Source organism: Zonotrichia leucophrys, chromosome 2 (assembly GCF_028769735.1).
Source record: "Zonotrichia leucophrys gambelii isolate GWCS_2022_RI chromosome 2, RI_Zleu_2.0, whole genome shotgun sequence".
NCBI classification, from domain to species: Eukaryota; Metazoa; Chordata; class Aves; order Passeriformes; family Passerellidae; genus Zonotrichia; species Zonotrichia leucophrys.
In genome coordinates, this window is record NC_088171.1 from 82820365 (window position 1) to 82844918 (window position 24554).

The 24554-nt window shown below is 45.3% G+C and overlaps 1 protein-coding gene across 1 annotated transcript; it reads right to left on the reverse strand.

Annotated features, from left to right (window-relative positions):
• Positions 1–462: 462 nt before the first annotated feature.
• On the reverse strand, positions 463–18192 carry UBE2QL1 (ubiquitin conjugating enzyme E2 QL1). The gene is made up of 2 exons (XM_064705543.1): positions 17252–18192; positions 463–1795 (listed from the first exon to the last, which is right to left on the reverse strand). Exons 1-2 carry the CDS (start codon positions 18038–18040, stop codon positions 1664–1666), a joined length of 921 nt encoding a protein of 306 aa, XP_064561613.1. The 5' UTR covers positions 18041–18192; the 3' UTR covers positions 463–1663.
• Positions 18193–24554: the final 6362 nt, after the last annotated feature.

Sequence of the window (24554 nt, forward strand, 5' to 3'; positions counted from 1 at the left end):
TTGGTGAAGGCTTTGATTATTTTTCTCTCTGTCTAGCTGACAAAGCTCAACAGCCTCACTGAACAGCGTTTTTGCACCAACACTGCAAGAATATCTGCTCTGCTGCTTCTTCTCTTGTGCTTGAACTCCATTGTACTCCTTTTGTTCTTCTATGCTGCATGTGGTTTTAAATCAAACTCCAGACCCCCAAGCTCTCTGTACAGTCTCCAGTGTTGCTGTAACAAAAACAGAAACTGGTCAACCATTTCGGTTTGTTCTTGTGTTAGCCGTATAATGGAAAGTGCTTCCAAACACACACTGCCTTCCCCCTCCAAATCAGTCTTACAATCGATACCGTCCTACTTTCAATTAAAATACCACCACAACAGATACATCTATATGGTGCTTAGAATCTCACAACAGAAAACCCATTACTTTGACTACAAAAGCTGGCCAAAATGATTGAATTCCCGAGGCAGCAGAAACGATACTGGTGATTTTATTCAGCACGTGTCCAATACGATTTTCCATTCGGAATCCACATTTTTTAATGCTTTTCTAGACCATTCTTAACATTACCTTCAGCTTTTATGGAGTCCCTTAGAAAGTTGTTTTTTTCAATTTGTTTACCAGAAAACTTAAATTTTAATGATTAAATAATAGGACATTTATATACATCAGTGGGTTTTCTTAGATACTGGGCTCTAAGTACATACAATGTCTATTGAGTAAAAATAAAAAAGAAAAATTCCAGTCATGCAAATCATCTTACAAACCAGGTTCCATTTGACTCGAAAATTTTTACTCTGTTACTGGCATATCATTTCAAAATTAAACAGATAAAATTTTAAGGTTGCTTTGTCCATTTCCACTCATTTGTTTTGCTGCTTTGAAGAGCTGACAGGCCACATGCTACTGCAGAAGGTACCGCCAGGGTAATAGTTTTTCTGCTACCACCGACCAACCCCTCTGAGCCCCGGTGTGGACGTGTTTTAAAAAACCACCTAACCTTCAGCTAACTGCACTGGTTTATTTCTGAACAGCACATCACAATATCAGCACAGAGAGCACATTGTAACCGGTTGGGTGATTCCACTTAATAATTTTTCAACACTAGGACCTTTCAGCATTTTAATTCTGGTTTCATTTATGAATTAAAGGTCATATATAGAGCACAAATGAGGTCTAAATTTAGTCACAGCAGACCACAGTTCCACATAAAGACAAATCTTCAAGTTATGTTGACCTGCTAGGAGACAAAGATAAACAGCACAGCAAACATGTACCTGCAATGCACTGCTTCCCTATTAAATATTAACTGTTTCATTTACATTTAAATGAACTGAGCAGTAATGGATAGACTTTCCAGTACTGCTGTTTGGTGCTGCTGTCATGGAAAGAAGCTGAAGACAATGTGGGCTGTATGGGGGCAAATGACGCAATCTCAGCATCCGCTCAAGTGACTTCAATGATGACCATTCTCCAGTCTTGAAATATAATCCTACACAGCATATTTTTTTTCTCTCCCTCTGTAAACACATCTGTTCATAAATAACTTAGATGTCTCCTTGACATTCATGGTATGTAACTGAAGCTGAAGTAGAAAAGGATGGGCGGTGTACAGCACTGAGGAGATGTCACAGTACTTTTGTTCAGCATTTCTGTCAAGTGCAGGTTGCTAACATCAGCCATCAGAGACGGGCGGGGTGACCCACCCATATTTTTCATGGGTCTTCACCAAACTCTTAAATGTTGCTTCAGCTTCCTTTCGACTGAACGACTTTTTTGATTTGCCAGCTTTTCTGCAGATACGGCCCTGCACCAAACACAAAGAGAAAACCTTCATTAAAGATGTGAACACACATCTGGAAATCACAGCTTAACTTTTCAACTCGTCAGGATGACAGGCATTCTCTTACGGGTTCCAGCCAGCATGGTTCCCAAACATAAATGCATTATCAGAGATCATTTAAAACAATGTTCAGTGAACGGGTAAAAAGGAGGGGGAAAAAGAAAAAGAAAGAAAGAAAGAAAGAAAGAAGGTGTCTGCGGGGCCGTTCCTTCCCGGCGAGCCCTGAGCTGGCACGCTGCCCCGTGGCTGCTGCCGCGGCCGTGTCTCGGGGCTCGCCTCCCTCCCGCTGCTCCCAGGCATCCCCGGCATTCCGTGCTTGGCGTGAGACCCCTCCTGGCAGACAGAGACCACCGGGCACGGCTGCGCTCAGGGCTGCCCGTGCCTCGGCCCCTGCCAAAGGGACACCAAGATCACATCCATCCCGCGGGACATACTGCATCCCGCGGGACACACTGCATCCCGCGGGACACACTCCATCCCGCGGGACACACTCCATCCCGCGGGACACACTCCGTCCCGTGGGACACACTCCATCCCGTGGGACACACTCCATCCCATGGGACACACTCCATCCCGCGGGACACACACTCCAACCCATGGGACACACTCCATCCCCACGGGACACACTCCATCCCGCGGGACACACACTCCAACCCATGGGACACACTCCATCCCCATGGGACACACTCCATCCTGCGGGACACACTCCATCCCTCTTCCTGCCACCTACCCACCCGTGAGACACGAACAGCTCTGCCCTTTCTAAAAGGAGTGCCTTAAACCACCTTGCTTCCATCTTAAATCTAAAGTTCTAATTTGTTTATTACCCTTCACGCCAAGTTTGGTAATTAATGAAAACACACCCATTTGCATATACTGCATTTTTATTACCCTGCTTTATTATATTACCTCTAACTGCACAGCTGTATGAAAATTCAAATCTTTGTTTGGCAGTAGAGACTTTTACTGAGTTATCAATATCTTACCTTATTTTTTACTCTGGTCCCTTCAATTATCAACCAACAGAGATAAAAGAAAGAATTATAGCTGCAGATTATTACCACTCTACAGCAACGAATACCTTTAAAAAATAATCAAAATAAAATAAATACCTTTAAAGTATTTATGCCTACTGGATTTGTTACAAAATAGAAGTCAATTAAAGTCACTAGTCTAGTAATTTTAGTAATTGTTTGCTAGATTGCACTGAAAGCCTTTTTAACAATAAATTGTTTCTGATGAGCGGATACCATATTACAATGTTACAATTATTAAGAACCAAGTTAGCATGTTATCATTTTTTCTGTTCAACTTAGGATGTTCTCATTTTTTTCTGTTCTTTATCTCAAAAAATCATCTTTTGCTTCCCTGATTTTACAGTCAATTTGGAATTGAAACCAAAAATTGGCATTTGCAATAGCATGCAACAAATAGTGAGAAAATAGTCAGGTATATCGAGGGAAGAAAAGGGAGGAAATGGGAAAAAAGAAAACAGAATCTCTCCTCGGAGTATCAAATTGGCTTTTACAGACTAAAATGAGTAAGGTTAGTCTGCAGCGTGGACAAATAATTTCTTTCTAGAAAGCAGTCACAATATTGCAGAGGCTCTTTTGTGTTCAGCACTGCTCCTGTTACAGCAAAACTATGGACACATGAAAGAAAAAGCTGTTTGCTGCTCCTGTTTTAACAAATAATTTTTCAGTGCAGTTTGAGCAGTCTCTCAGAGCACACCTTAACCAAAGATTACGAACACCCTCCAATTCCCACCTCCATTTACTCACAGTCAATTTATGCCCATTTGTTTTTCCCCAAAACATCTGTTGAACCTGTCAATGCTTTTCCTCACCTTTCTCCCTGGCTGCCATTTACAGACAGAAATCTATTTCCTCTTTAAAAAACCCTTGATAGACCAAACAGCAAGACACCTTCTACATCTCCACACAAATTCAGCAATTAATATGTCCCAAATAAGGATGATCTGAATGGTTCTCAATTGAGTCCTGATCATAAATTTTCTTAGAAAATCTCATTTTTAGTTGTGACAGATGGAATAATTAAATAAAGCTGGGTAACATATTTTAAAAATCCTATTCAATAATTATAATACATAATTATATCCTATATAACTATCAATCATAATTATTCTGCAGGAGTATTTTTGTTGTTACAAAACATTGTGAAATTTCTTCCTAATCTGAGGTTTTGCTGGAAGCACATGGAGAGAAACAGGAAAAGAAAAAACAAAGTGCAACAGAAGATTAAACAGCACAGAAAATGCTATCCTCAAAATCTCATCAATGAAATACTTTTGAAAGTAAATATAAATTTATGCTGCTGCTTAATTTCTGGATTAGATCCATTTGTCATCTCTTGTGGTTTGCATATTATTTTTTATCCTTTAAGGCTTTGATACCTTTCTGAATTATATGCATAGGACCTAGAACAGTATGATTCACATCTCACCCAGCTTTTACAAAGTATTAATACCAAGCTGTACGTAGAAGTAGGACCTTTGCATTGTGAACAGCTCATGTTTGGTGTTGATTATGTACAGCTTTCAAAGCAGGAATGTAAGAATTCTCTGGTGTCGTAATGATGTGGTAAGGATCATCACATCATGTAAAATGTTACTGGAGCCGTATCAGATGAAAGGAGCATCATTTAATGAGTTTATTCTGAAATCTTTCTGTTATTAATGCAAGGGATCATTAAACCCACTTTCACTTTGGTACCATATACAGGTTGTATGCAAACTGCACCATCAAAGGCCAGCTAATTCTACCCTGCTGCAGTCCATGTATTTCTATGCTTATACAGGAACTATGGGTGGCATGGTCAGCACTGTCTCTTATTAACCAATATCCTGTCAGCTGTTTATAATCTGGATAAAATTTAACCTCCTAGACTGAAAGTTTCCCTATTTGGTGCCTCAAGTAAACCTGGGGTAAAAAGAAGGAAGGCTGGAATTTCAGCTGACCAACTTCAGATGTTTTCAAGCCTATACTTGGGTGGTATCTACTGTCTTTACTGATTTTTATTTTTTTGCCATTCCCAAAAAACTCTTCCCAAATTTAAGCTAAAAATGTCATTTTGGATGCAATTATAGAAGAAAGTGTCATATGTATTACCAGATACTGCTACCAGCCCTGACTACAGTTTATTTTCTGCCTGCTACTTAAACAAGTAGCTCTGGGCAGCCTGTGAGCTGCTGCATTCTGTAAACATGGCAGTGATGGTAAATACAGTATGTAAATATGTGCTGTCCACAGCTCTGTCAGGCACAACTGCATTTTGACCAATCCCCAAACCACATGTGCCACTACTGCCAGGGTAGGGAATACAGATCATCACTGGCATGGCTGACTTTTGGATGTGTCCGGCACCACGTCAAGGAAAGATATCAAACTGTTATCTGAACAAGATCAAAACGTTCCACAAGAGGTTAAAAAAAACAGCAAAACCCCAAGGAGCCTTTCATAAAGATATCACTGTCAACTTCAGCTCTGAGAAGTCGCACCAGGAGCATATTTAAATACTTGCAATACTTTCAGACACTTGCAGAGCGCCTTTCATAAAGGGATAACTGAAAACCTAATTAAAGAGTTGGAGAGAACGTTTCAGATTTTGCCATCTGCTGTGACTTCATGTACTTACCAAGATATAATTTTAACAAGCTAGAAACATATGAAAGGTGAAAGCAATGCCACAGCACCCAACTGGTTTTATGCAGCCGTGCTGAGGCGCAGGGGACGTGCGCTGCGCTCAGCCTCCTCCCTCGCTCGCGCTCCTGCTGCGGCCAGCCTGCGTGGCACAGCGAGCAATTGCATGCCCCTCACCCAGGCTTTGCCCAAACTAATGAGCCTGCACAAACAGCTGATGAGCATCCAGTCTAGAACCCTGATAATGGTGGCAGAAAGATCTCCTGGAACATGATCTGCCGTGGGCAGCCTTCTCAATGCCCTGGCCATACAGAGGGACCAACCACTCCCTCCTGCCATGCTCAGCAGAAGACCCAAGGTGAATCTCATGTATGATTTGTCCCCCTGTCCTGGTTTCAGTTGTAATAGAGTTCATTTTCTTTCTAGCAGAAGTGGTGGTTTGGATTCAGCATGAGAATGATGTCGATAACACGCTGATGTTTTAGTTGATGTTGAGCAATGCTCACACTAAGCCAAGGATTTTTCACAGTGCCTTGTGCTCTACCAGTGAGCAGGCACACCAGAAGCCAAGAGGGAACATCGCCAGGACAGCGAGCTGAACTGGCCAAAGAGATGTTCCACATCACAGAACATCATGCCCAGCATATTAACTGAGGAGAGTTGGCTGGGAGGGGCCAATCACTGCTTGGGGATGGGGCTGGGCATCTGTCAGGGGTTGTTGAGTAATGGTATTGTGCATCACTAGGTTTTCTTGTGGGTTTTTTGTCTGTTTTTAATTTACATTTTTTTGTTATAATTATTAGCATTATATTTTACTTAGTTTCAATTATCAAACTCCTTATCTCACCCACAAGTTTTTACTCTTTTTTCTGATTCTCCTCCCCAGCCAGGGAGTGACTGTGTAGCATTTGGTTGTATCAGAGGTTAAAACATGACACATTCACATCTACAGACCTCTGTGGGCAAATCTGGTAGCTTGTCTACTTCCAGGTGATGCCACAGTAGTCTCTGTGAACACATCTCCCCTTCATAATGCTGTGTGACACTGAAGCATATCCTGAAAAACATCCAGCTCAGGAACTATTAGCTCTTTCAAATCTGTCAGTACCACTGTCAGCAATGTGCCATGTCAATTCTTCCCCAGCATCACCAGATCACAAAGTAGTCAAAGACAGAGTTACATCCTGTACAGAAGCCAAATATGAAGCCTGAGACTCTTGAGCCCACTATGACCATGTATTTACCCACAGCTGGCCTATGGTGCCATGAAAAGCAGTCTTGCCATTTTTTCTGGTCCTTCCAGAGTCAGGAGAGCCTCAAGAGGACTTCTCTGGACAAAGAGAGTTCCCTCTCTTGTCAAATAAATGATAGTAGCTCCCAGATCCCAACCCAATGATTTTAGGGCAGAACCATGTGTGCTTCCATGTGTGTCCTGTTGGCACTCCCTAGAAGGATGGGACTATGTAACAGAGGTCAGCCTTCCACAGGATCATGCCATCACCAAAAGCACTGTCTGGAAGGGACTTGTGGCGGTCTCCAAGTCCAGCTTAGACACTTGGAGCTGAACTGCCAACACAGGCCAGCTGTGGCACTACACAGCCAGGTCCTGAACCCTTCTAGGTTGTGCTCAGTCCACTCCTGATGCCACTCCCTGCTTTATTAGGCCCCAAACTTTCAGAGATTTAGCGTACACAGCCATGAGTCCTTACAGGGCTGATGTTATTGTGGAAACAATGTAAGCTCCAGTGCTGTGGATCTCTGAGGTGTCACAGCAAACCTTCAGTCACATCCAGGCGTTTTACTTGGACCAGCTAACAAAAAGCTGTGTAAATTTCCAGTAGTGCACAGCTAAGAGACTCAGAAGCAGGCAAACCTTCACGTTGTTAGCACAGCTCTTAACACAATCTCCTCAGCCCTGTGTACTCTCATTAGTCCTGGCAATGCAAATAACTCCAGGCTGGTTTCCCAAGGGCAAATCACACAAGCCTTCTGCATGTGGGGCTAACCTTGGCCCATCCTGTAAGCCAGCATAAGGACACACGGATGGCTGCAGCTCTCTTTTCTGCCTCCATCTCATAACAGATCTCTACAGCAGGTTCTGCTGACCCAACCCTAGGTAAATGTCAAGAGATGAAAAACAAGCAGAGAGAGAGAAGCACACAGAAGACGCCAGACATGGCATCTATGGCGATCCCTCCATGGACAGGAAGATGATCCACAATGACATGCCCATTTTCCAAGTCTGTTGTGCCAGGTTTCTCCACGTATGACACAAAATCCATGGATTTCCTAAATATTGAAGCATGCTATGAGTTTCCAGTACGTACATGTTCCATAATGTGCCAGTGACTAATGGCTTTGGGCCCCAACTATTCTATGCAAACACACTCAAACATTTTCTGATAAGGAACAGAGGCACTCAGCGCTCAAGCCTGAACCAGCCTTATCCTAGAGTATTTAAACAAGTTTTCAGAGGAAAATATTTCCACTGGCTTTAGAGACACATTCAAAAGCAGAGTGATGCTGAAGTGAGTACTGTCATGCTCTCAGTGCAGTGATTGCAATGTGTCACAACATCGCTCTTAGAGCGCAATATACACAGTCTCTCCCCCCAATTACATGGTTTATAATTTTTTTCCTTCATGTACTGATGAGGCACAGTTAATCATGTCTCAAAAACTGCACACAATTTATATTGCACTGTATATGATTATTAGCTATAGCTAAAGTGAAGCGGTACAGAAAGTGATACAGACAAATACTCATAATGCTGCAGCATAAGTGAATTAAAACAAGGAGGTTTTCCTGCAAATGTGTAATTTCCAAAGCAGTACTTCCATGCCTTTTTTGGTCTCCTTTTTAAGAATAATCCATAAGAGAAGTGAAAACATAGGAAGTTCTGGCTTTAAAGTATCCTATAAATTCTGCCTTCTGGGAGTATAACTGTTCTTTGTCCAGGAAAAAGAAAACTGAGTTGCAGCTGAGTAATTATTCATGCTCATTTGTCCGTGCCAGTAGCCTGGTGCCAGTAGCTCTTAATCGATACAAACGCTTACAGCCCCAATCTGTGTCTGACAGCCACAGAGCACTGTGCTGCTCCCCCTCGCCTCTCCCTGAGGCAGCACCGAGCTGGCAGCTTGATTTCAGCACAGGTGAGGGTGTAGAAACTCCCTCCCTGCATTTAATAGGTGCTGGCAAAAGAATAAGAAAATTTGGGTGGCTGGCTGCATTATTGGTGACTCAAGCATCTCCAGGGCTGAAGGTACAACAACATGGTGGGCTTCTGTCAAAAGAGGCAGCCCCTGTTCCTGCCACCAGAAGGGCACTTGCTAGTCTAGGTGACAGAGGGATGTTTTCTCTCCTATGTATTCTCAATCTTTTGCTGAGCCTCCTGGGCCACCTGTACGTGGAATCAGGCACTGGTAGAGTTCCTGAGGGCCCGTCCAGGCGAGAAGGAACACGACAGCAGCTCTGCACAAGCCCACAGGTCCTCCACATCAGGAACCTGAAGCTACCCCAGTCAAACACACTCATGGGTGTGAACCCAACCAAAGCAAAGCCAACCCAACCACCCTTTGTGACAGGCTTTAAAGACAAAGACACCACAACAATGCCTATCTTCACCTTCCCCTAAGTTTTACAATGCTAAAACAAAAACAAAAAAACAAGAGCAAAACAGTAGTAAAAAGCAGGTTGCCTCTGGGAACATCTAATCGAGTTAAACCCAAATTTAGTAAGATGAGAGTCACAAGTGGACGTGCTTTTCTACTGCTATTTATATGAATGTGCCAATCTCTTGACTGCAGTATGTTTCATACTGATGCACATGGACATCTACTCAGAGAGGCCTCTGAGTGCTTCAAGCACATATCCTCAAATGACCTGTGGGTCATTTATAAGTTTGCCTGCACTTTACATGTGGGAAAGAGGAATATAGTGAAGTTATATGACTGCACCTAAGTCAGTGGCAAAACCTGGAAGGCAAACGCAGATCAACTTTTCTCAGGCTAAGTGCTCCCAACCTCCTCCCACAAATAATTATAGAACACTTCAATGCCAGGTATATTTTAATGGAAATAATACTATTAAATTCACAGAAAATTTAACATTTTTAGAAATTAATAGAAAATCTGAAAAACTAATAACATCAGTTTCTTCTGTTTAATGATGCTTTGTTTTTTCACGGATATGTATTATGGAAATGAGTCCTTCTTACTGCAGCTGGGGGCTTGTTACCCTTTGTAGCATGAGCCTAGAAACAGGAGAAATACCAAGTCATTCCACAGCTCATAAAGCCTGACTATGACAAGCATCTGAGCTCCAGGCCATTTCATAACACAGGCTTATGTCTTCCTTCCTCGGGTTTACTTTCACTCATCTTTCAATGCAGGTTTGGGATTATAGCTGACTTGTAACTCTATCAAGGTGTCACTACAGAAGTTCTGCGGTGGTTTGACCAGGAAGAAGTGGGACCATGACAAGTTCCATGGCTTTTGGAGAGCCTGTGCAGCAAAGGATTAAATCAATGAGAATCATTGATTTTAACAAAGCAAACGCACAAGATCGTCAAGCAGATAAAAAGACATTTTCCAAGGACAAACTCTGCACGTGCACGAGGCAGGCACGCACCTGCCACGTGGACATGCCTGATGTGTCCTTCCTCAGTGTGACTTTGAATGGGAATAGGGTGAATCAGACTGGCACCTTGATTCTGTTTCAGAAGAGCAATCACCTGAACATCTGAAGTGTGATGCCCACTTACCTGTTCTGCGCACACTGGCAAGGACTACAAATTCACTTTCATCAAAGCACACCTACTCTTCTCCCCAGCTCAGGCACTTTCCCCAGTGCAGCGCTCATTCCACTGCGAGCCAAGTTAGGTAACAGTATCGCATCCTTCCTGTAAAGCTTGTCCTGAGACTTCCAGGACCTACTCAGTTACTGCTGTTTCCAGATGGAGTTCGAGGCCAACACCGTGTAACGCTCAGCAGCCTCCAGAAATGACTTGTGGAGTGCAACACAGACCAGACCCCGCACTTTCAAAAAATACAATGATATCCATGAGAAACCTGCTATTCCATTTACAAGTGCAACAACTTGATCCTGTGCACCTTACAATTAAGACACATTTTGAGCCATTCAGCCAGCGTAACTACCGCAGCATCTGAGGTTCTCCCTGTTCAATGCAGAGGAATTGCACCCAGCAATCCTCCCACCGCCCATCTCCCTTTGCACTGAAAGTCAGCATTACCTTTTTTGGCATTCACAGGGGAAAACTGGAAACTGCATGTGAAGGACTGAATACGTCAAGGAAAAGAAGAGCCCTTCCCTGACTCTCTCACCAGCCCCAAGGAGCTGAGGCTGGAAAAAGAAACGCAGTAAATATTATGTTACTTAACCACCGTCCCACTTTGTGAGAGCAGATGCCCACAGGGGGACATGGCACGAATCATGCCATGCCTGGCAATCAGACTCCCAGCATATAAGGAGCTGAATTACTGTGGAGTTACAAATCTTCAATCTGGAAGTATCCGGTCATGCATGGAAATCCCTGGGCATTGTGTGGATGCTAGGAAAGCTGCATATTTTCAAGGCTAGCCTGTAAAAGGAAGAGTAAATCTTCCTCACAATAGAAAGTGGGTTATTTAGGTTACTCCTTCAGGACATCACCCTTCGTGACTAGGCTTTCTGCATCTGAAAAACACAATTTTCAATGAAGTATCTGACAAAGCACCCCAATGCTACATGGTTCTCTCTGCCTGAACACTCACCCTGAAGAAAATGAGCACTTCTTATATAATGCAGGGAAGAAGACTCTTGCTCTTTTCAGCAAATTCAATTTTCTCACAAAATCCAAAGCCACAATTCTTTCCAATTTTTATTTAGGAGATCAGCTAAGTAATACCAAGAAGAATAAAAGCGTGTTTTAAAATTAGTAATTTGGCTTAATTTAGGGATTTCGTTTATTTGATAACTATTTTAACAGTAATGGGGATAGTTGAAAGTATTTTAAAATTTTCATTTTTATGCTTTGAAGGAGAAAAATGGAGATTATGTTCCCTCTGCTTTTTAAAAGAATTAAACCAACCTCCTATTTCAATGAGTTGGAATCCCTGTGTCTTCATTCCTCTCAGCAGAATATATTTGCATAATAATAGTGGATGGTCAGAACACCAATATATCAGAGTACACATGAACAATTATTTTTTCCAGCCCGTTAATCAGGCCCAGCATCTCAATACATATGCTCCACTTAAACTTCAGCTTCCAATCCTATGTTTCTCAAATGAAATGAAGGAGACATTGCAGACAAACAATATTCTGTCATCTCTTTGGCCCAGCATTTATACCTTTTCATGGGAGACAAGTCCCCTAACACAGTCTTGGTCTCCTCTGTCATCCTTGTATATGAGTCGATGTTTTTCACCCCTAGACCTAAAGCAACATTCCCCCTCTTGAGGATAACCGTAATCACTTGCTCAGGCAACTAATCAAAAGCAAAAAAAGTAAAACAATTCAATTTTTAAGGGCCTAATAAGATACAATGGCTCCAAATAATTCAGAGACCACTGTGCTCTCTGTACATTTCTGCAGCCTTTGAGATTAGCTGATTTATTCATGGCTACACTCCTCAAACCCAGCATCTGGAGTATGAAAACCCATGGATCTGCAATTAATTTCTGCTATACATATTTGAAAGACCTGGAGTCTGCTGACCTCCTGGACACTGTGCAAGTCCCATCTGCTATCTGCTCGCTCACACTTGTGTTTGAAAGGATGAAGAGGGAGTAATTTAGACTATGATTAACAGCTACCTTCTGTAGCTGTTTGTCATAAAACAAGCCCATTTCTGCTGTTTCAGTCTGGTAAAACTCAGCTGAGATATTTGAATCTTTAAAATGGAAAGATAAATCCTTTCAATAGTCATACATGGCACACAGCATTTGAAGCAAATGAACAGGGCCCCACTGAGGTATTTCTAATGCTGCAATGTGAGGGATCAAAGACATCAACAACTTTTATTTGAATTCAGGAACTTTTCTGATACAAAATTAAAGCTTAAATATAAACTATCTTTTGATTTTTATCTTAATTATTATATAAAAGCCCACAACAGCAACAATACTCACAATTAGGGGTACCCTGTTCCTATTGTAATATGTCCTGGCAAAATTTCTATGTTTCTTCCATTCCCTGCAAGAATCCTGGAAAATTTTTTATGTTCCTCCTATTCACTGGAAGAGCAAGGGAGTACTTCCCTCAAATGAAGACTTTTTTCCATGACAATCTGCAGAGCTGGCAGTTACCTGACAGCTGCCTTTGTCTGGCAGTCCGGTCCCCAGCCTCCACAGACAGAACAAGGGACTTGTAAAAAGAAAAGAGGACAAGTGCTACTGGTCAGCACTACTGCAAGCTCACATCTGAAGTCCCCAAGGCATCAGGGGCAGCTCTGTTTGTTGCTCTCAAAAAAAGAAAAAAAACCAAAACCCTGATGCATTACTTAGATACTGGTGTATATAGCTTTGCCCTCTTTTAAGCATCCACCAAACCATTCTGTCCAGTGAGAAACAACATATCTATTAGAAGACACAAAACCCTGTCTTACTTTTGGGCAAAGTTGGCTCCTTTTCCTTTGGGACCACATCATCTACCATGTTTTCAAAGGAGAGAGATAACTCCTTCCTGAAACATGGGCATTGGTCTCACCTGTGTGCATTGTCACACAAAGAGAGCCATGATGAACCTCCTGCTGTGACCCAGTACCATTCCTCCTTCCTTCCTTCCATTATTGATATTATTGTGACAATGACACCATTATCTGGAAGTGGAGAGCAACTGACTAATTGTTAAACCTCTCTCTGAAATCACCAATAAATCATTTTAAAGGGCTAAGAAGGAGTAACACTCCATGGCCCACCTGCACAGCCTGGATAGACACAGAGAGGCAGGCAAGGGAAGCTCTGCCTAGACAGATAGGTTGAACAGTTGCCTCCAGGATGATAAACAACTGATATTTAAATTATTTCATTAGCATCACCCCACCTCCCTGGCTGGCACCCCAGCTCCACAGCAGCTCACAGCGACTGTTTCGCTGGTTCAGCAGGGCCAAGCTCTTGCCTGTGATGACAGGAGCCAGCGAGCAGCTGACAGTGCAGGAAGCAAGTACAAAGTCATCCCTTTAAGAGCAAGGCTACAGTTGAGTTAAGGACAACACCAAGTCTTTTAAAATAGGATTCTGGATCCCAGACAGATAAACAGTCTTTGGCCTTTGATGTACTGAGAATTCCCCTCAAGATACTGACTAGAGCTGTGTGAATAATTGATTTTCTCAGCTGAATAGCTGAAGCAACCAACCAAACAAACCCCAACTTGTTTGTTAATTAACATTTTTTTCCTTGAAAACTGAGGAGGGAAAAAAAAAGTTAAATTTGGGGCTGTTGAATTGTTATATTCAAACAAAAGTCACCTCTCTTTCACTTTGAACATTTTTATTTACAGACAAAAAAAAATCTAAAAATACAATGCTAGATTCATGATGGCATCCCATAAGGTAGGGCATCTCTCAAGCAAGGTCACCTGAGGCATATGGTTCCCGCTTGGTGAAATCAAGCACCCTGCTTTAAAATCCAAACCCTGAGAGGTATGCCCAGGCCTGGGAACTTGGACACAGGTTTTGCCACTTACACATGCAATGCTGAAAAGTAACAGAAAAGTGCTTAATTTCTCTGTTACACATTTAAGTTTCTATACAGAGACAACGCCTGAGTGACATCCCATGAGATGTCAGAATGACTTATTGCAATTTCTATTCTACTCTGCAAAAAAGTCTGTGAAATCCATGAAAAAACTTTTGAGTTTGTCAAGAATCTTAACTGTCTGAAAATGTATTTTCAATGTTACTTTTATCTGCTTTTGGATTGCTCTGTCAAAAAACAGAAGGTCATACATGCTCACAGCTACTACCAGCTCTACCAAGAGACAAAGAAATGCTGTTTCTCTTTGAAGAACCAGCAGAGAATTACAGTGCCACAGCTGGCTCAGCAAAATGGGACTGACGAGAAATGCCCAACAAAATGAGCCACCTTGGTTGGATCCCCTGGCCTGCCCCAAGGAGGAAGGTGTGCCAGCAGAACGCTCAGCCCTGCTCACTCACACTGGCACCCGTGCCAGCCAGGCGCACTCGTGGATGCGTCACAGGCTGGAGGATTCATGGTGATTTCATGCTAAATCATTGCTGGGAACCAGTGGCAATTCTCTGGAAGGTCCCTTTGACTCACTGGTGGCAGCAGTGCCCCATCTTCCCCCTCAGCCCAATGGCTGCTGCCATTTGCTCAGGCAGGTTCATTCTGAGGCGATGGAGAATGGCCCTCACCCTTCTAGCCTTGCTGATGAACTGCATCTTGAATATTTCATGCTATTGCAGGTTGCAGGCAGCTTACAGAAATGACACAATTAACCTGGTGACAGCCACAGCTATTTGTTTGGGATGGCTTCTTGCAGGCACCAAGACTGCCCACGGCACGGCAGGAGTCACCCAAAGCCGGGCACACGGCGCTGGGGAATGCAGCACCTCAGCCCTACATGCTCCGTTGGCTCCATCTTTATTTTCAAAAACTAACTGGTCTAAAGTGGATCACCTGTAAAATGAAACAGGGACAGGGGAGCGCCAGCCGTATTTTGAGCCCTATTATGCAATGGAGTGGGGATTACATAACGAGGGGAGTGCAATTACAGAAACGTGGCTCCCATGACACAGAGCCCAGCTACGGTGACAGGCCGGCAAACCCACTGCAGGCAACATCTCTCTAACCCAGAAAATAAATGTATTGACTGTACTGCCTAATAACCTTTCCACTTGGATTGAACAATCTGAGAGGTTGACACGTGCCATGTTATATCAATTTAACCACTAAGTTACTGTCAGCAGTTTATTTCTGCTTTTTTTTTTTTTTTAAATCCCAATTCTCCTTCTGTCATAATTGACTTTGCAAACTTCTGGAAGAATGTTATTGAAACTCTTGCTTTTTAAATGTGTTTGTTAATGATGCACACATAAACATCCTGTGGTAATAAAAAATTGCTACTACTTTCTGGAAATCTTTTTAGTGGTTTAGGGAAGAAAATTGTCAGATTATATAGCTGAGAATTTATTACTAATAAAACAATACAGCGCTTCTCTTCACTGAGCCATTTTATGATCCCAGTAAATATTCATTGAACCCCTTTTACATTCAACACCTCAGGAAGAGGTTGAATTGTTATAAAATGAGAGAATTTAGCACTGTCTTTCTAAATTATTGTGACAAATAACAACCTCACAACTATGACCTCTCTAAAAAGTGACAGGTTAACAAACAGTGTAATGCAGTAAGAGCAGTTACAGAATTTCAACGTACCTCAGCCTCTGTGTTAATTAAAACTTTTTTTTCTTCTTGGTAGATTTTTTTTATATCCCAAGGTGACCTAGGAAACTTGACCTATTGAAATGAAGTGCAGAGAAAAATACTATCTGATTTTAAAAAAAGGAGCAGTAGGCGCAAACCAAATAGGTTAAAGGAGGACATGCCACTTACAAAAGAGCCTGTTGAAAAATCAAAATTAATTTCAGTCTTAAGAAGAAACAAACCTTTACTTCTGCTCAGGCAAGCAGTTCTACAGAAGCAACAGGAGTAACCTCATTTTTAATCAAATAAAAAGTATGTTATTATTTATTCTTTCCCCACCTCCTTGCCAAGATATAAATTTAAGTTACTTAGTATAATTTGCTGACAGACAGGGAGCTGTGCAGGTCCTCCGAGTTCAAGGGCATTCACGAACAGGAAAACCACCCTGTCACAGCCATGTGTGCACTGCCCACTATAATACAAAGGGTAATATAAAGCATAAAGAACTACTGCCTACTAGCAATATTCGCCCATTTATTAAAAACGGCTTATGAAATATTTCTCTTCTACGGGTATTCTGCAGGAGAAAAAGGGGGAAAAAAAGCAGCATAAAATGCAGCGATTCAGGTCAGACGAGATCCTCTGCCGGAAGAACCGATCACCTCCTTTGAAGAGGAGAGCTGGCAGGAACCATCTGACTGCTGCAGCTGCAGCACCCAGCCCAAATTACTTGTTCCTTTCGGGCCGGACGATTTGTACAAACCTGTACAAGTTTGCCAGCAGCTCGGGCACGACTTCTGGCGTGACCCCGTGGCACACTCAGCGCAGTGTGCGAAGCCCCAAGGCCGGGGTGGCCCCCCGTCCCCGGAGGGATGCTGTGCGGGACAGCACAGACAAAGACCCGGGGGCAGCAGCTCCAGCGTCGCGCCCTCCGCCAGCGGCAGCACTGCACGCGAGGGAACAGCGAGCATGGCCGACTGCTTGGTGAAGGGCAGGAGGCACCAATCCCAAACCCCGCTGGAGCCCGGAGAGCCCCCTTTTGCTGTGAGGTGCCCATCAGGGCCAACGAGCACAGTATCTTGGTGTGCCGCAGGCGGCAGAGCCAGGCACAGGGACAAAAGCCGGGCGGGAGGACACGATGGATGCATGTGCTCCTCGTCCCTCCAAGCTGCCCCGCACCTCTGCCGCACCTGCCGGAGAAGGGACCTCGGAGGCAAACACGTGTGTCCCTGCCTTCGCCCACCGGTGACACCAGGTACTCGGGGAGGAACGGGCCCGCTGGCTGGGCAAACCCTTTGGGGTTCCCACCCGAACCCCGCTCAGCCCGCACCCCGAGCGATGGATGCGTGTGCTCCTCGGCGAGCAGGGAGCCCTACCTGCCCCTTGACCAGGCTGGCGGCGAACTGCCTCATGACGGCCTCCACGGTGTAAGCGCTGGACCAGCCGCGGGGGGTGAGCAGCTCCATGCAGATGGCCCCGCCATCCAGGACGTAGCCGTTCTCCAGGCGGGGGCTAAGCACCCTCATGAAGGGCGGCGAGAAGGGGAAGTTGTCGGGGAAGGTGAGGTTGAGCAGGATGTACTCCGTGTTGGTCTCCTTCATGTCCTGCCACAGCACCGAGTCCTTGTCCACCTGGTGCAGCTTCACGTTCCAGTCGAAGAGGCTCTCGTCCACCAGCTCCACCGAGATGAAGCGGTCGCTGAGCCGCGCGATGTCCTGCAGCTCCTTCATCAGCCGCCGGGTCCGCACCTGCGTGCAGTGCTGCTGCCGGCCCGCGGGCACCAGCGCCGCCGGCCCCGACCCGCACCCGGGGCCGGAGCCGGGGCCGGGCCGCTGCGCCGCCTCCTTGCCGGCGCCGGGCTCCCTGCCCGGCTCCCGCGGCTTCTCCCGGCCGACTCCCGAGCGCGCCTGCTGCGGGGGCTGCTTGGCCGGCTCCGGCGCCTTCTTGTTCTTGTGGCCGCCGGGGCTGCCCTCGCTGCTGCTGCTGCTGCAGCCGCCGCCGGGGGGGCCCTGCGGCTGCGGCTTGTTGCTGCTGTTCTTCTGGTTGCCTCTGCCGCGGAGCGAGGAGCCCTGCTGGCTGCTGCTGCGGTGGTGGTGGTGCTTGGGGTCCTCGGTGTCCCGGCTGTGCAGCCGGATCAGCCCGATTTTCCGCAGCAGAGTGGCCATGTTGTGCGCGGCTCTGCGATCCCCGCCGCCTCTGAGCACCGGCGGGGCTCTAGTGTGGTTGTTATCAATTTAAAGCCCGGCTCGGCGGGTGCGCTGTTGGCGGGCGGGCGGCGAAGCGCCTCTCCGCCGGTCCGGGGCGCGGAGAGGCGGCGGTGCCGGAGGATGTGCGGCCGCCGCTCAAACGCCTCCCCTGCCTAGAGCTGCGGCGGGGAGCATTGCCGCAGCGGGGCTGCTCCCGCGGACATCACGGCCCCGCCGCCGTGGCCATGATCCCGTGAAAAGGAAGAAGGAGGAGGGTGGTGGTGGTGGGGGGGAAAGGTAGGAAGGGAAAAAAAAATCCCCCAGCCTCCCGCACGGGAGAGCCCCCTCCCTCCCCCCGCACAGCGGCGGCGAAACCGCCTGCGCTGCAGATGGCTTCCCCGGCACCTTCGGATCGCGCTCGGCCGAGCCAATCCCCGGCGGCTCCCGGCGGGCCGGGCCCCGCGCCGCTCCGGGCGCCTCCCCCCGAGGCGGGCGGGGGGGTCGGAGCCCGCCCGCGCAGCCCCCGCCGTGCCCGCGCCGGCCCGCGGCGCGCTCGGCCCTTTGTTCGGGAGAGGGGCCGCCCGCCCGGGCAGCGCCGCACGGCCCCGCCGCGCCCCCCGCCCGCCTGGCGGCACCGCCGCTGCGGGGCTCGGCGGGGCGGCGGCCGGCGGGCAGTGCGGGGACCGACCCGCTCCGCCCCGCGCTGCGGCAGCGGCCCCGCCGGCCGGGCGGGCCGGGGGCGGGCACGGCGGGGAGGGGCGCCGGGACAGAGCCGCGGGTGCGGGGGCAGGGGCAGGTGTTGCACACTTACGTGTGTGTGTGTGTGTGCGCGCGTGTCGGCGCCCACAGGGCCGGCAAGCGACACCGCGGCAGCTCCGCGCACCCGTGTGAGCACGGACAGAGCCCGCAGCTACCGCAGGGACACAGCAGCTCGGTGGTCATGTGTAAGGACACAGGCATGGGCAATGGCATATAAGTGCATGTGCGTATATAGTTAGACCTACCTGCCTGAACACGTATAATCACATATGTAATGTCTAAAAATCGATATATAAACATGATTAAAAACACTTCTATGTGCATAACGTGTATATATGTGTGCGTGTGTGTGTGTGTGTGTGTGTGTATGCCCACGCGCACGAATTTTGGTATTTGTTGTGTTGGGAATGATGGGACAATCTTGCTTTCTTCAGTACAGTGGATATACATATCCCATATCCCATCCCTCCCCTCCAGACCAAGTAGGTCTGTCCTCCTGGGACTCTGTGTAACACAGGAAGGAGCAGCTGATTCCCAAAATCTCTGTTCCCATCATCTTCTTTACCTTCAGAGACTGGAAAAGCAAAAAAATTACAATAAATGCTTTGAATTGAGGAATAGTGAAGGCAAGGCCCAAAGTGTGATTACATCAGTTGTGCGGAGGATGTAAAGCAATAAGCAGTGTGTGCACATAGCAGCATTATATTCCATGACACATTTCCCAGTGGAGGATCTGGAGGTGGATCTCCTCTTGCTCTCTGAAGACTCTGTAGGGCAATGTTAGGAGATACTGGCAGAGTTGACCTGTGTGTGATAGCCAGTGATTCTCCATCAGCCTGCTTTGAGCAGAGAGAAGATGAAGGGCTGTGAGTAAGATGTCAGTGATGTCCTGGGAGGCCCAGGTGCCATAACACTGTCCTTGTTTGCTCCTACCCTCTGTCCTGTTGACCTTGCCAATCCAACAGTGTGATAACCCTTTGAGTTGCTCTGATCTTTTCCTCTGTGCAGATACCCAGCCGGGTCTGTTGCAGGAGAGATGTTTGCTAAATCCCTACCCCTGAGATCTGTATTGGGAAGTACTGCTGACAGAGTGTTTCCTTGGAGGTCAGACATCCAGGTGAATGTGAAATGGGTGGAGGCTGAAGTGTCAAAGACTGTTCTGTTCAACCCATATTAATCTCCTACCTCCTATATTTGCCTGAGCAGTTGAAGAACCTCCAGTTTATAGGAAGCTGTGTCCAAGCCTTCCCTTAATAGCTTTCTGGTGTGACAGAAATGCCACTCCCCTGAACTATTGATGACCCATCTATGGAGCTGGGAAATTTCTGAAATGCAGACAAACTGCACCCAGACATCTCGTGGTGTGTGACGCTTCCAGGAAACAAAGTAATCTGTGCTACATCAGGAAAGTGACTCCAGCAGGACTTGCAGGGGGAGAAGCTAAGGCAGACATGGAAAATTCTTATCAGCATATGGAACAGGGCACTGAGAAACCTGATGGGACAGCTTGGAAGACTGTTCCTGCTCTGGTGCCAAAACTGGCAGTCACAGAATCTTCACCTGCAGCTTCAAACCCCACAGGCGGGACAGTCAGGTGGAACAAGGTGCTCAGTGGTCACCTCTGGATAAATACCTAGGGCCAGGCAGGGTGGTGCAGCACAGATACGAACTGAAGCACGCTGCCAACCAGCAATGTGAGCCTTTGTGTTGGCTCCATTAATGTTTTACTGAAAAGCAACTGAAAGGTTTCTGCATGGTGTTCCAGGTGGCAGCAGAGGCTGTGATCATTAATTTAACATTATGGAAGTTATTTACCTGTCTAACATAACTGAGGTATTTACCTAGTGGTGAAGCCAAAATAAAAGAGCAAGGTCTCTGCAAAGGTGTGCCAGAGGCAAGCATCCCCTCTGTGGCCTTCCACCAGTTCTCTGGAATGGTAGAAGATTAATGAAGAAGTGATGAGCAAGTTTCAGCAATAAGGAAGGTGTAATAGGTGTGCCTGGACAAACAGGGTTCTGCTGCCACAGGGAGCTGCTCTGGTAGTGCTGAAAGTAGTGAAGTTCATCACAGTCTGTGTCCATACTGTCTGCAGGGCCAAAAAGCTGAAGTGATGGAGCGAACTCTTTCACACCCAGGCTTCCTCAGCAAGCAAGTCCAGGATGGACTCTGAATGCCTTAAAGTCAAGTCTGTTGTAATAAATCAGCTGAGACTCCATTTTCTTCATGCAGGAAAAAGCCGAATCCTTATTGTATGGGTCATATTTCATAAGATTATCAGAAGGCTCTGTGTCAGATCTAACTGGTTAACAATACTTTCACATTGGTTAGTACATGACATTTTGTACATCTATAGTTTACATACTTTTTCTACTGATTCTCCTGGGACAGATCTTATTGTTTATATGGGTGCACTTATTTTTCACCCAAGGAACAGACTGTCATGTTAATGAATTCTCATTGCAAGACTGTTTTTGCATGGCAACTTGCAAAGTACTTAGCTCCACTTAGAAGAAGTGGCAGACCTTAGAATAGTGGCAGCTATTAATTTAGCAGAACAGGCCTGATTTTATGAGGCCTTTCTTTTATAATTTCTCTACCTGTCTGTGACAAAGTCTTGAGGGAAAACAGGTAGTAAAATATCTTGCAGGGGAGACTTCCCCTGTATCTAGACTGTCCATATCCACATATTCCCTGAATGACAAAAAAAAAAAAAGATCAAATTTAGTCCATGATCTCTCTTTACACATTCCAAATGAATTTCTGTTCCTTAGTATCTTAAATAGTAGAAACCTATCTATTAACTTTGTTCATTATTATACCTTCTCACCAGTTTGTCAAGTGCAGGAGTCAAACTGAACTCATCTGCGTCTCTCAGACAAGGCTCTCCTGTCCTTGTCTTGGAGCAGGACTGGTTGATCGACTCACAGTGCAAAGACATCATAGACTGAAGCAATGACTTTCAAATCAGAGAGGCATCTGGGTACGCAAAACAGACTGACCTCTGGCAGATATTTCTCCTATATATTCAGCTGGAGTGCTGCTTTCAGGCTTAGCCATTTTTTTAGTGGCAAAGGACAGCATTCCAAGCTCAGGTCTGGCAGCAGCCCTCAGCTCCATGCAGAGCAGGGTGCAGCTGATGAAGGGCATCTCAGATTCTTCTTATGGTGGAGAAGTATCTGCTCCTAGCTGGAGAGCTGGAGATTCAACTCCCATTCCAGTACCAGTTTGATATTGGGGCTGGCAGGAAGGTTTTTGTTTGTTTGTTTGGGTTTGTTGGTGTTTTGTTTTTGTTTTCTAGTAGGATAATATTGGCCAGTGGTTTTCTTGTTTTTGCTGAGTTTGCAAAAAACGAGTTACCTGTGGTTCAGCAAAAAGTTCATATGTGTATTGTTTACTTCCATTTAAATGCAGCAGAATTTTAATGCCAAGTGATAGAAAATGTTAAATTGAACAAGTGCACAGAAGCATTTCTAGAATGATTAGGGGAACAAAAGTCCTATCTTTGTAGGAAAATTAAAAGACTTTTTCCTTGTTTAGTATAGCTCAGCTAAGACTGAATAGGGCTGTGAAAACACTTAATAAATATATTTGAGAAGTAAATGTCAGAGAGGGATATTGACTTCATCACATGGTCAAACGGCAGTACAGTGAGTAATCCTGAATACATCTGCGCTGGAAATCTAAAGGCTTCCAGATATGATGAAGGAAGCATTTGAATACTCTCCTGAGCACTGGAAGGAGTAACTTGCAGTCTCGTAGCAAGCAGCCTGAGAAGTTTATGGGCATAATTGTACAACACAATAGAATAGGAAAATGCCTGAAGAGAGAAAATTAAGCTTATATTATGAGTCCCTGGGCATCTGGTGTGTCAGTATCCCCAAGTGTGTGAGAAAATAGATTAGATCACTGTCAATTTGCATTATAATAATTCCATGCCTCAGGGCTTCCACTGGAGTTGGGAAAGATTTTATTTTATTCTTCCTGATGCATGATTTGTCCTCTACTGCTCTTTTTTTGCCTTCCTCTGCGGGTCTGAAGATAAATTGTTAGAGGCATTAGAATCTTAGGGTTCATTTATCCTGCTGGTATGCTCAGGATTGGGTCAGCCTCTAGGCCTGGAATTCTTTTGAAGGAGTTATTTACCTAGGTTGGCTTGGTAGGCTCCATCGATTTAATTTACAGCAAGGGACACACCCTCCTTCCTAGAATCAAATGGACTTATATTTAGCTAATTGTTTGCCAACTTGCAAACACACACATTTTCAGCAGGCAAGCTATTTATTAATCTCTCCCTCTTTTGCCTGAGTTTTCCTGATGCTTACTGATATCTCACTGGGCACCTTTGACTGTTCATTTTCTGTTTGCCTCCTTTCATCCTTCAAAGTCACAACACCACTAATTTTTAGAAGGATATTCAGAAGAAAGGCATTTTCAGCAACAAACAGCAAGAATGAAGAAAGGCATAAAATTGTTCACTCCTGAAATATTAAAATTTATAAAGATATATGTGGGATTCCTATGTTCCTGTTAGCATGTCCTTTGAAATTACCTTCTCCTTGGTGTTGGAAGTCCATCTGGCAATGCTAATCTCTTTTACTGACTTAGGTAAACAACAGTCTTGAGGTGACCTCTACTCAACAGACAAGATAAGCCCAGCTAAATGCAAAGGATACCTGGGTAAATGAATAGCCATTGTAGCACAGTGAGCTACAATGCTTTTGAGAATGAGTGAAGTAAACAATATCCATGGAGAATATGGTTGGCTGTCTGATTTTTAAGTCTGCATAGCTCTGGAAATGCTCAGAAGAAGCTTTTTATGTGCAGGGTGTTCATGTCCATGTATTACTGCTTACTGACTAAAATACATTTGCATCCGGCAGTTCTGAATCACAGAACTCTGTGTCAGAGGTGACCTTCTCACATACACACACACAAGTATTTTTAAATTCTTGCACTCATACACAAATTCAAGATGTGGCCAGTACAGGGCAGAAGTCATTTACAGATTTCTCCCCAAATAAAGGTACAATGCATGCTTTACCTTTTTCCACTTTCAGCCACATCTTCCACATTTTTCTCCTACAATGTCATCTTTGAAGTAAATCTGTAACTGCTCAGTGAGGAAGCTATATTCCATGGAATGGTTGGAGGAGTGGCAACTATTTGATGGTCCTTCTACTTTGGATACAAAAATTTTTGTTTGTGTGACTCTGTCAGTTATTACTAGAATTTTTAAAGGCCGGAGATCGTGAACTTTTCTAAGCTCCTACATGTAACTCAAGAGGCAGGGCCATGGGTGAGGCCTTGCAACAGTCCTGCTTTTAACTGGGGACAAACAATCCGAATCTGAGCCCTAGGTAGCCTCCTTTTTGCAGAGTATCCAGTTCATGGATGGCTCTTTACCCCAAGAAGAGTCTGAGGGGTCTCCAGCCTCAGATGCAGTCCATCCCCCATGAAGCTGAGGGCTGCTGCCAGACCTGTCTCACTTGTCAGTGCCCAGCAGCTAAGCCTGAAAGCAGCATGCCAGGTGTTCCAGTACTCTGGTTCACAGCACCAAAAGGACACACAAAATGTCTCTTATTACCTGATCAGAGCACCAGATTAACTTCTGGATCAGCAAAAGCATTGTAGATCATCTAAGCAACAGATGGATGTTGGTGTAAACCACACAAAATTAACACAGAGACACCAACTTTAGTTAAACTTTAAAGGCAGAATTGCTGGAATTTAGTTT

Bases quoted from the DNA above. Each gene is read 5' to 3' on its own strand.
- UBE2QL1 (XM_064705543.1), bottom strand. From the start codon at position 18,040: ATGGCCACTCTGCTGCGGAAAATCGGGCTGATCCGGCTGCACAGCCGG. The intron at 1,796-17,251 runs GTAGGGCTCCCT...TGTTTGGTGCAG, and splicing joins CCAGCCTGGTCAAGGGGCAG to GGCCGTATCTGCAGAAAAGC.